The 12,070-nt window shown below is 34.8% G+C and overlaps 1 protein-coding gene across 1 annotated transcript; it reads left to right on the forward strand.

Moving 5' to 3' along the window:
• Nucleotides 1–263: 263 nt before the first annotated feature.
• LOC121804944 (WD repeat-containing protein 44-like) lies at nt 264–6,539 on the forward strand. The gene is made up of 7 exons (XM_042204671.1): nt 264–2,073; nt 2,996–3,086; nt 4,078–4,235; nt 4,333–4,384; nt 4,466–4,548; nt 4,736–4,829; nt 5,659–6,539. Exons 1-7 carry the CDS (start codon nt 487–489, stop codon nt 6,246–6,248), a joined length of 2,655 nt encoding a protein of 884 aa, XP_042060605.1. The 5' UTR covers nt 264–486; the 3' UTR covers nt 6,249–6,539.
• The last annotated feature ends 5,531 nt before the right edge of the window (nt 6,540–12,070 follow it).

Consider the following 12,070-nt stretch of genomic DNA (forward strand, 5'->3'; position numbering starts at 1 on the left):
AAAAAATATTTAAATCCGACGCCGGTTTGGCGCCGATCCGGGAGCCACAATGGCGCCCGTGAGGATCGGCGTGGGAACCGGCGTCAGCGCGGGAATCGGCATGGCGACGCCGATTTTGACGCCGATTTCGCCCACGCCGGTTCCAATGGTTCGGCGTCAAACCGGCGTGGGCGAAAAATCGGCGCTCCGGTGGTGACGCCGACCATTGGAGATGCTCTTACATCACTACACGACACCGTTTCTCTCCCTCTCCCTCTCTACACTCTCTCTCTCTCATCCATCATCGGATCTGAGTTCCCCAACGCGCCTAAACCCCTCTTCTTCCAATATTGTCCGATCTCTCCGTTTCCCCACGCAATCATCCACTCCCCAATCACAATCTCTCTTTCCACACGCCGACGTGTCTACTAGAGAGGGGGATTTGTGATTCGCTCGGCGTGGACCGGCCCCGGTCGATGACGGATCGGGCAATGTGAACCGGAATCGATGAGCAAAGCCGGGGAAGAAGAGGAAGAAGACGAGGAGCGCTTCCACGACTCGCTCGACCGCTTGCTCTCTTCCTCCAACACTTCCTGCTCCTGCTCCCCTTCCGCATCCGACGACGACTACGATCCCGACCCCAATTCCTCCAATGGCGCGCTCCTTAACTTCCCCAGGGGCCTCTCCCGGAACTACGACCTCTGGATCTCCCAGCCGGCCTCCGTCGAGGAGCGCCGCATCCGCCTCCTCAGCCAGATGGGGCTCAATCGAGACCTCCGCCACCGCCCCTCGCATTCCTTCTCCTCCGATCGATTGAACCCCATTCTCGAGGCGTCTAACCCTCGTGTTCACGATGATATCAAAATCGTTGGTGGTGGTGCCGATCGGGATGCTAGGTCGTCTGCAATGGTGAGATCGAAGTCGGCCGGGGAGTGTAATTCGAGCGAGGGGGAAGTTTGTTCCAGCAATTCGGTGACAGGTGAGTGTGTTTTACGTGTAATTAATGATAGTGAGGGGAGTATTGAGACGCATTGTCGTATGGAGAGATCGGCGAGTAGTAATCGGTCGTCGGTGAGCAGTACGGTTTCTCCGAATAAACCCCCCAAAGTGAAAATTAGAGCCGATTGTAACTGTAATGGGAGCTCTGGTATTTCGTTGGCCATTCCGAAGAGTGGGGAGTTGAATGGGGGTTTGGAGAGTAATGGGGTTGATGAGGCGAATGCCTTGTGTATGATTAAAAATCTTGACAATGGGAAGGAGTTTGTGGTGAAGGAGGTGAAGGAGGATGGGACTTGGAAGAAGATCAAGGAATTAGGAACAGGGCGCCAGTTGACCATGGAGGAGTTCTCATCCGAAATGTGTGTTGGGACTTCGCCAATTGTACAAGAACTGATGAGGAGACAGAATGTTGAGGATGGGAACAAGGAAGGGTCGGATCTACATTCTGATGGGAACTTCGGCACTGCATCTAAGTCGAAGAAGAGGGCGAGTTGGCTGAAAAGCATAAAGAGTGTGGCGAGTTCTGTTACTGGACATAAGGATCGACGTAGTAGTGATGAGAGGGATACGTCTTCTGAGAAGGGTGGGAGGAGATCAAGCTCCGCCACGGATGACAGCCAGGATGTATCCTTTCATGGGCCAGAAAAAGTTCGAGTTAGGCAGTATGGGAAGTCTGTCAAAGAGCTCACGGCTATGTACAAGAGCCAGGAGATACAGGCTCATAGTGGTTCAATATGGGCTATTAAGTTTAGCTTGGATGGGAAATATCTGGCTAGTGCTGGCGAGGACTGTGTGATTCATGTGTGGCAAGTTGTGGAAGCAGAAAGGAAAGGAGATTTCCTCTTTGACAGATCGGAAGATGGGAATTTCAATCTTCTGCTTCTAGCCAATGGATCTCCAGAGTCATCTGTCTCACCGAATTTAGAAGGTCATTACGAGAAGAAGAGAAGAGGGAGGTCGTCTGTAAGTAGGAAATCCATGAGTCTTGAGCAGATTGTGGTGCCTGAGACAGTGTTTTCCCTCTTGGAGAAACCTATATGTTCATTTCAAGGACATTTAGATGATGTACTGGACCTATCATGGTCCAAATCTCAGGTCAGTTAGCATTCCTGCATTTTTTCTATATTTATTTTATTTCATGTGGTCTTCCACAAGCCTAGAACTCTGAGAAATGTATCTTCTTTGCATTTTACTATCACATGAACACCACTGGATTTCACACTATTAAATTATAACCAATGGTCATCATATATTGTCAGTGGTGGTATTATCAAGTACTAGCCACCATAAGAATTGAATAGTGTATTACTATTATCAGAGAGGGAGAGATAATGCACTCTCTGCTTCTTTCTAATGAAAAGTCCAATAACGAAGGGAAGGAAATATATTGCTTGGGGGTTTAGCAAGGAGAAGAATGTTTTATACTAGGCCATAGAAATATTATTAATCATGTATGTCTGGTTTTAAATTATCTCATTCCGCCGCCTTGCGTCCTGCACATTTACCTAGTTCTAATAGCAATAGTTGAACTACTTTGAGAAAGTTACTAAATCTCTGCAATTGAAGTGACCCATGATGTGATACCTAATCCCCTTATAGCCTCTACCTGAATAAAATAAAAAATAAAAAAACAATAGAATAAGTAGTTAATTTAGACTTGCTTACTTTGATTTGTCTGATGATGTAGACTTGGTGTATTTTGATTTGACGATATGTACCTTGGTTGCACCTGTGATGCGGTTTGTAGAAAGTGTTAAATCGGACTGCTCTTGCATATGATCTAAATGAAATGGAAATTTTTTGTTAAAGATATTTTGACTATTTCTTATGTTATTAGAGTAGTGATGGGGGGGGGGGGTATGCTTGCTCATTTATTAAGAGACAAGAAACCCTTTTACATTGGTTGACCATCTTTTTCAAGGAACAATATTTTTGTAATGTTAGTTTTATGAAGTTTGTTATTTTCATTAATTTGAATCTAGCTTGGTAAAGTCATACTCTTCTTTGTCATCTCCAGCAACTGCTTTCATCTTCAATGGATAAAACGGTGCGGCTATGGGATTTATCTAGCAAATCTTGTTTAAAGATCTTCTCACACAGTGACTATGGTAAATTGCTCGAACATTGTTACTTTGCTCATGGAATTCTTTGTCTAGCATTTAGAAAAGTGAGTAATATTTGGGTATGTTGGCGGGGGGGAAAATGTCGTGTATTTGCCATTTCAGATGCCAATTTAGGTAATTCAGACAGGTGCTGTGCTGGTAGTCATAGAACTAATATATTCATGTTGTGCATGGTATATTGCATTAGGCTGGAAATATTGCCAGAAGATGGCAGTTGGGACTTGGGATGAGTTTATGTCTGGTCAAAGTTAAATGTATGTTAAATAAAGAATATGCTTTGGAAGAAAATCATTTTATAAAATAAAAAAGTATTTCAAGAAGGAATCCATGAATTGAATCCTATTATTTATCAATCCAGAATTGCATGATCATTTAAAAGGCTGATATACACATAATGCTGAGGATTTACTTTAAAGTAGTTGTTTCTAAGAACTTGGGCAAATGAAATGAATTCTTTTAAAAAAAAATTAACATAGAATCATAGATATGTAAATATGATGTAAGGTTGTTGCCCAGTTGCGTTATTATTCTGTGATTGGCATAATCTCACTGGGAAATGATGGTTTCATAGGCTAATAAGTAAATGCAAGAAATCATGTTGATCACTTGGGGGGGGTGTATAGATGTCTATCTCTCTGGTCTGAAGTTAGGGTGTAAATGCGTGCACGGTAAATTCACTTTATAATGTAGAATTGTGGTTGAGTTTGGACTTTTATTTTAACGATGATCTGGCAAGGCATTTAGGGAGTGGTTTAAGGATTCAGTTTCCTGTCCATTGATTGTAAAATTAATCACTTGTTTGCCTGTTTAGCATCTTGATTGCTGCTTGTTGAGATTTAGTGTCCTGCATCATTGTTTCAGTCTTTCGTATTGATATTATAGAAGTTTCTGTTGGTAGTTGGTACATCTATATATACATAAGAACATAAACTATGGTTCATCTATCGACATGTTTTCTCATTTTTCCATGACACAGTAACATGCATCCAGTTTAATCCAGTTGATGATAGATATTTCATCAGTGGATCCTTAGATGCTAAGGTGCGAATCTGGAGCATTCCTGATCGCAAAGTTGTTGATTGGAATGATTTGCATGAAATGGTTACTGCAGCTTGTTACACACCTGATGGACAGGTGAGTCACAAAACAGGCTTACTTTTTCAATTTATATTCAGGGGAAGCCCCCTGAAACAGAACAGTGTTCTCATTTATGTTTGTGAAACTTTGATAGGGGGCACTTGTTGGTTCATACAAAGGTAGCTGTCGGTTATACAACACATCAGGTAAGAAAAATTCTTTAGAAAATTAAGCTTCTGCTGGTAATAATGTTTAATTATTTATACATGCTACACTTCCTTTTCTAGAAAATAGATTGCTGCAGAAAAGCCAGATCAATCTACAGAATAAAAAGAAGAAGTCTCATCACAAAAAAATAACTGGTTTCCAGGTAAACTACTTCAAAACACCAGTTAATGCGGCCTACATACTCGTACATAGTCTGGTTGTTGAATCTCAGCTCATATCTACTTTACGGTAGCAGATCTTTTTCGTGTTTTCTTTGACGTGGTCCTACATTTCAGATAATTAGATTTTCTTCTGAATCTCTGAATGCTGATAGTTTTCTTTTTGCACAGTTTGCACCTGGAAGCACATCAGAGGTCATTGTCACATCGGCTGATTCCAGAGTTCGAGTCATAGATGGTGTCGATCTAGTTCACAAGTTCAAAGGTATATTTCGTTATTTTATGTGTTGTGAAACACATTTGATTTTTAAGTTAAGCTGGGGATAGCAATTTTTTGACACAACTCTTATAGTTTGAACCCTGCATTAGAGTTGGTCTCTCCTAGGTGAAAATAACGAACGAAGGGCAATTGTGTGGGTGGAGTTTTACGTTTATCATTCCTGGGAAGTTTGCACTATTGTTTCTCTTCTCAATACAATATAAGACCTATGAATCTTAATTACACAGTTATACAGGTTACACTTGTTGGTAGTGATATTATTACAATCTAAATATTGATGACACAATTTAGTCGGCTCCTCTGGCTTACTTGTCTAACTCGTGTACTGTCATTTTCTGTTTCGAGAAATGAAGGAAATACAGCTTCTTGCTCCCCTGTAATATCTAGGGAATGCAATATTGAAATGAGTAAAATCACGTAGAACCTCAGACTTCTGTCAGAATAGGCCAGAGAATTTGGTGGGGAATTACATTATGTTGGCGCTATAAGAACTCATTTTTATGTCACAGTGAGTTACAGAAGTTCTCCACCAATTTTCTGCAAATAAATTTAGAATATGGTTTATGTCACATTTGTTGGATATCTGAACATAAGGATACGAAGGGCATATAATCTAGCTGGACACTGATTATATGTTGATTTTGTGGAGGCCTTGTATTTTTAATGTATTACTCTGAATTGAACCTAAGAGCTAACCTAGTGGCCTCGAGGTGTCACTCTTGTTTGGTGTTTTATGTTACGTCTCTATTTTCTTCCCGAGGCAATTGTGTTTGGGTCTCTCTTATAGCCATTTATTATGGTGACACTTTGACAGGGTTCCATAATGCAAACAGCCAAATTTCTGCATCCCTTACTTCTAATGGAAAATACGTGGTCTCTGCCAGTGAAGATTCATATGTTTACGTTTGGAGACACGAGGGTGAATCCCGACCTAACAGAAGTAAAGGTGTTAAGGTGACTCGAGCATATGAGCTTTTCCACTGTCAAGATGTATCTGCAGCAATCCCTTGGCCTGGGCTCTTGTCCGACCCGTGGAACCTTCAAGATAACTGTGGCAGAGTGGCGAATGGCACGAATGATCACTTTGAGGATTTAAATGAGTATCATCCGACTACACCAGTTGGAGAAACGAATGGCAGTGAAGGGTCGCCCTTACCATCAGGGTGCAGCAACAGCCCACTCAATGAATCTCTTTCAAGTGGAGCAAACAGCTACCTATTCGATAGAATCACAGTGACGTGGCCCGAGGAGAAACTCGTGTCAGCTACTAAGAACCGTGTAAGCGTGGAGTTGTTGAACGGGCTTCAGCAGAACAGGTCGGCTTGGGGTATGGTGATAGTAAGTGCAGGCCTCAGAGGAGAAATAAAGACTTTCCAGAATTTCGGATTGCCCATTCGAATTTAGGCGCGGAAATGGAGTTTGAAAATCTGTGAAGTTTGCAACAATTTGTACAGATATTCGGAGAGGATGTAATATTAGCGAGTCTTCTTTTTTATGATTTTTCAATTTTTCATTTTAATGTGGGAAGGGAAGGAGCCAAATTAAAGGTGGGTTGCATTGCATGGTGTTGGGAGTAAAGAAGAAGAAAAGATGGTTACAGCATTCAGTTTAGAAACCGATTTATTTACACCATAATCGGTAAGTGTAGATTTAAGGATATTGTTATATCAATCCAAATTCTTTACCAATTCTTTATTTTCGTTTGTATACAATATGGATCATCCAAATATATGGGCTACTAATTTATGCATCCCTGTCTTCCTCTTTTTTGCACATACCGTTCAAGAAATATAAACATTACCACTATTTTTGTAAACAATTTTTTACTGTTGTCGAAAACCATATCGCATATTAATAAGATTGAAAGAAGTTAACTGCAGCGGGATAGAAAACCAAGAAAAATAAAATTCCAATTCAAACACACTCTAAGAGGATTGTTATCTGTGCAAAATTAGATCTTAATATAAAAATGCAGAACGAAATCATGCGGATGGTATTTTTATGTCATTGTTAGTTTATGTTTAGGTCATTTTAATAAAATGATGACCTAAAATAATCTGAAAATGACATCAAACCTGAATTTTATAAAATGACCTAAAATTGATTAATAATAATCCTTCGTGTTTTTGGTTAATTATTGACATCAGATTATCTAATCTTCAGGCCACAATTTGAGCTGCATTTCTGTATTAAGATTCAATTTTTTTTCCTACAAGAAGATTTATAAAGTTTCTATTTAGATGATTAATTTGAAGTTATGGACCACAATGCACGAATGGTTATTTAATACTAAATACTCCCTAGTATGTTACTTGTTGTCTAGGGGCCTTGTTTCTCATCTTCTGCATTTCTTCATTTTTGGACCATTTTATTCGCAAATGTCGCGGTTTAGAATTTGGACCATTTGGTTAACAAATGTAAAAAAGCAACATCTACTACATTTTTTTAGGGTGAAAATATTTCTTTTTATAGTATAAATTTTTTTAGTTTGAATGTTTGTAAATGGGCAAGATCTATTCGAATCATATTCGGATAATATATACTCCATTATGTAGAAGATTAATATGTTGCACATTATTTATGAGCACTGCTGACATGTTGTTTCCTTTCATTTATTAAAATTATTAGTTAAAACAAATAAATATATCAAATTTCAATTTTTATGTAATTTATGAATTCGATTGGTTTGGTCAGTTTCTAAGAAAAAAGATGTCAATTAATACTCTATAGCATCTACACATCAGGTGGTTGAAATAAATTAATAACTTAAATAGACCAAAACCTAACTTAGAATGTCTATTGAATTCGTAACGCAGTTGAATAATGAATACTTGTATCAATTCACAGCCTGTGTATGCAATGATAGATTTGGGAAAATATGTAAACCAACAACAAAGTTTCCAAATTCACTTCAATTCAATAATTTCAATTAATTACTCGCACCTAATAATTTGTCTCTAGCATAAATTAATTGGCACTTTCTTTGAGAAAATAAATTAGTCTTAGATAGTAAACAGGCTGTTAGGAATAAAGCCACGAGATGTGTCTGCTGCTAAATAAATCATTAGCACGTTCCGCATTATCATTAATCTCACGTTATTGTAATTATTTTGTTGATTACTCACATTATTGTAATTCTTTTTTCTCAATCACTATCCGATTACTTTATTTATTAAATTTGTCATGGGGGACTCATGGAACCCCGGCCATTTTACAAATGAGTATATATTATGGTGGCGTTCGGTTTCCTAGATAAAATAATACCAAGATATAATCTAGGATTGAGTTGGGGGACTAAATTTCATGAACCAAACACACTACTAATTTAACCCTAGTATACAATCTTGCAAACCGAACACCCCGATACTATATTAACTACTACTCCATATTGTTAAATAACTCAGTAGCGCAGTAGGCTTCTTCTCGGCCATGACAAGTTACAGGTGAGAGATTGATTCCCAGCAAAACCCAACCGCCTTATTTAAATTTTTAGCCCTTTTTTATTGATTCTTCCTACATCTTTATTTTCCCTTATTTTTCTTATTTATTTTCCCTTATGCTTCTCACTATAAGAGCAATTACTAAATTTTTTTCTTAAATTTTACATTGATTTCTCTATTTTCTATTTTATGTGTTCTTATTTATAGTATCACTTTTTTGTTCTACATTTGTACATTGCTACGATTTAGAATTCAATTCAAGTCTTTCTTTCGTTCAATAATTTATATTTTATTTTATTTATTTTATAAAACTCTATTTTTCGACAAAGTTATTTTTTTACGTTGGCGTTGCATCTATCAACAATCACCTTACACATATCTCTATCTTTCGTAATTGATTTTCTAATTCGTCGACACAAAAAATACTGTAGTACCTAGGAACACTGGTTTGGACCCCCCACCATCAAAATCATGCGTCTGTCACTGCATAACTCCTAGTCATTTCTTTTATGTTTGCTTTATTTCTTTTTTTTTACTTTTATTTATTGTTTTATATATGCAGTATTTTTTTAATGATTTAATGTATATAACCAGTTTTAAAATCAAAATATAAATATCGGATATAAAAGTTCTACTTATGAAGGAAAAATTTAATGTATGTTTAACATTAATATTTAAATAACTTATATATAAAATAGATGTAAACATTATAGTACAATTATTTTATATAAAATTATATTAATATTTTTGAGAAAAAATTATTTGAGTATTAAAAGTATATATAGAAAAATATTTTATTCTTTAATGAAAAATAAATTTGATATTAAAGCTGAACTGAAATATTTAAAATAAACTAAAATCATGAATGATTTATAAAATAAAATTTTGACACGGAGTGTAGTCCATGATAAAAAAAATCAATTGAAATCTTCAATAATTCAGTTATATCAAAAATCAATTGAAATCATTAATTGAATGGTCAATTGAAATTCATAATTATTCAACTCATAATCGACAGAAACCATCAGCAGTTTATTTATACGACTATTAAAGATCGTTTGAATACCCAATTATAGATCAATTGAGACACTTAATGAGCAAATTGAAACCAAAATCAGTTAAAATTCCAATAGGCCAAAACATAAGCAATTAGACAATTTTTTTTACCTAGCGTGCACTCTCACTTTATGTTGACAACTTGTATAACATTTGGAAAACAAATCCTTAAGTTATTTTGTCAAAATACATAAACATTAAATAAAGTTATTAATTTATTATATTTTTTAATGTGGTTCTCCATAATATATCTGCATAGATTTAGCCGTCGTCGTCGTTATTATTATTATTATTATTAGAATAATGTTTTGGAGACATAATGTCTAAGACATAATGAGGTTAAAATGGTAATTATATATTATGTGGTATTTTTAATTAAAATTTTATTTTATGTGTTTACTTTACTACCCCTATACTAATTTGTTTATTTATTACACCTATAACCTATTTAAGGATATAAATGTAGATTATGCATATATTATGCATGCATTTAATAAACACGTGAATCATATATACGATTTTAAAATATGACTGGATAATATTTTTTTATCTATTCCCCTTTTATTGCATTTATTTAAAGAAAATTTTAAAATATAGAGTAGTACAATTTTACTACCAAATAAAAAATATTGGATTTCTTTACAAATTAGTTTTATAAATTTTAGTTTAAAATTACTAACTAAAAAAAGATATTATTAATGGAGCTTATGATTCTTCATTTTCTTAATTCTTAATATAATTAGTTGATGTACGTTATATTAAATAATCTAAAATGAGAAAAGTTGATTCATCCAATTATTTTCGTATTAAAAAATACAATAATTTTTTATTTTTGAAACGTTATAAAGTTAGCTTTCTAAGCATAATTTTATAGAGTCGAAAACAAATATTACATGTGATAAAAGTTAAGAAAATTAATACAAAAATACAAAAGATAACGCAAATAAATGATTCATCATAATAACTACTACTATTATTTAATCATACAATTCAAATTTGAATAAGAAATTTAACAAAAAAAATAATAAAACCGGCTATGAAAGTATAACATAAAAAAGAAAATAACTCATAATTAAATTATCAACTGATTATATAAAAATTTATTTGAAAAAATAATAATAGATGAAGCTATCAAATTATTTTATTATTAAATAATAATTTAGTATGTATTTTGTTAATTACTACTATAGTAACTAATTTATAATCTAAATTCATGATTTTTAAATAAATAAAATAGTATAAAATTAACATGAAAAAAATGATGTGTAAACATATAAAAAGTTTCGAGCATGATTGTAGTTTATCTCTAATCAAATCAATAAATATGCATTTAGATAAAGATATTTAATTTGATTTAATATTCCTTAATTAGATTTGTATCCATTTAACATGATATTGGGTAAAGTAGTCATAATAAAAAATATATCTATGTCAAAATGCCATAAGGGTATTATGGCATGGAGACATTATGTCTCTAAATCACTACCCTTATTATTATTATAGCCTACTTTACTACTTGTCTGATATTTTAATACTTTCATAAATACTAGTAATAAACTAGTGTTGCTGCCTAAATTTACATTGCATTAATGTTTATTTATTATTGTACAAAAGCATAGGGGCCCTGCCACGTACTCCATCACGAATTCAACAAATATTAACTTGAGAGAAAGAGAGAGCACTGCTAATACTATGATATGATATGAAGTTGTGTGTTTATTATTATTGTCCAAAGCAGAGCCCCCCTTAGTTTTTGGGACAAATTCTGCATTTATTGAATCCAAACAGGGAGGACAAATTTTTGCCACTTTAAAGTCAAATTAAATTATTGGACTTGAGAACATATTTGTTAGGATTTAGCCACCGATTGCACGCACACGAACAAGGAATGTAAAGCAGACTTGAACGATTACGTGGTTCGGCAAAAGGAGAAGACTAATGAAGTTTATTGAATCAAACTCTGAAGAACGTACAAATCGAATGCTCTAAACTAATCTCAAACTGCTACAGCTCAAAACCCTCAAGTTGAGTGTGTGTATTGTGTGTTATCTCTCTATGCAAAACATCAGTGACGGAGCCAATATATGTGAGATTACAACGGCTCTCTCACTTCTTGCTCCAACTGCTCTAAAAAAAATACTTAGCTCAACCATTCACAATATAATTTGCAAGGGCACAATTTCACAATATTTTAACAACCCTTATACTTTTAGTACTAATAAGTTTCAAATTCAGAAAGAAAAATGGAGACATAAATATACTCACTCTCCAATTGATGGTAGGTAGGGCAATAAATGGATATGGCCCAATATTAAAACTAGGTGCTTCAAATTGGGCAATAATGGCTATACTATTCCGGCCCAACATACCCTCCAAACTCACTTTGTCTCAATCCAATTTTATCACTTATACACAATTATATGGTGGGTAATTAATTCTATTCCTAACTTCTATTTTTTTGGATATAACACAAAAGCTTCAGTCAAAGTATGATGAGCTAGTAATACAAAAGCAACTTAAAATATAAATAATTATAGTAAAAATTATTGAAGCAAACATTTTATCGAAAGAAAAAAAAAAGCGAAACACATTTTAATAGTCTATTCGTCAATCCTGATCCAAGTAACCTAATTCCTAATTATTAAATTATTGTATTAGATATAATTATAAGGAAATAGGAAAAGTATGATTTTGAAAGATTGATCTCTCTTTTTGAGCGTCTCTCTCTAT

Source organism: Salvia splendens, chromosome 5, assembly GCF_004379255.2.
Source record: "Salvia splendens isolate huo1 chromosome 5, SspV2, whole genome shotgun sequence".
In the NCBI taxonomy this organism is placed as follows: domain Eukaryota; kingdom Viridiplantae; phylum Streptophyta; class Magnoliopsida; order Lamiales; family Lamiaceae; genus Salvia; species Salvia splendens.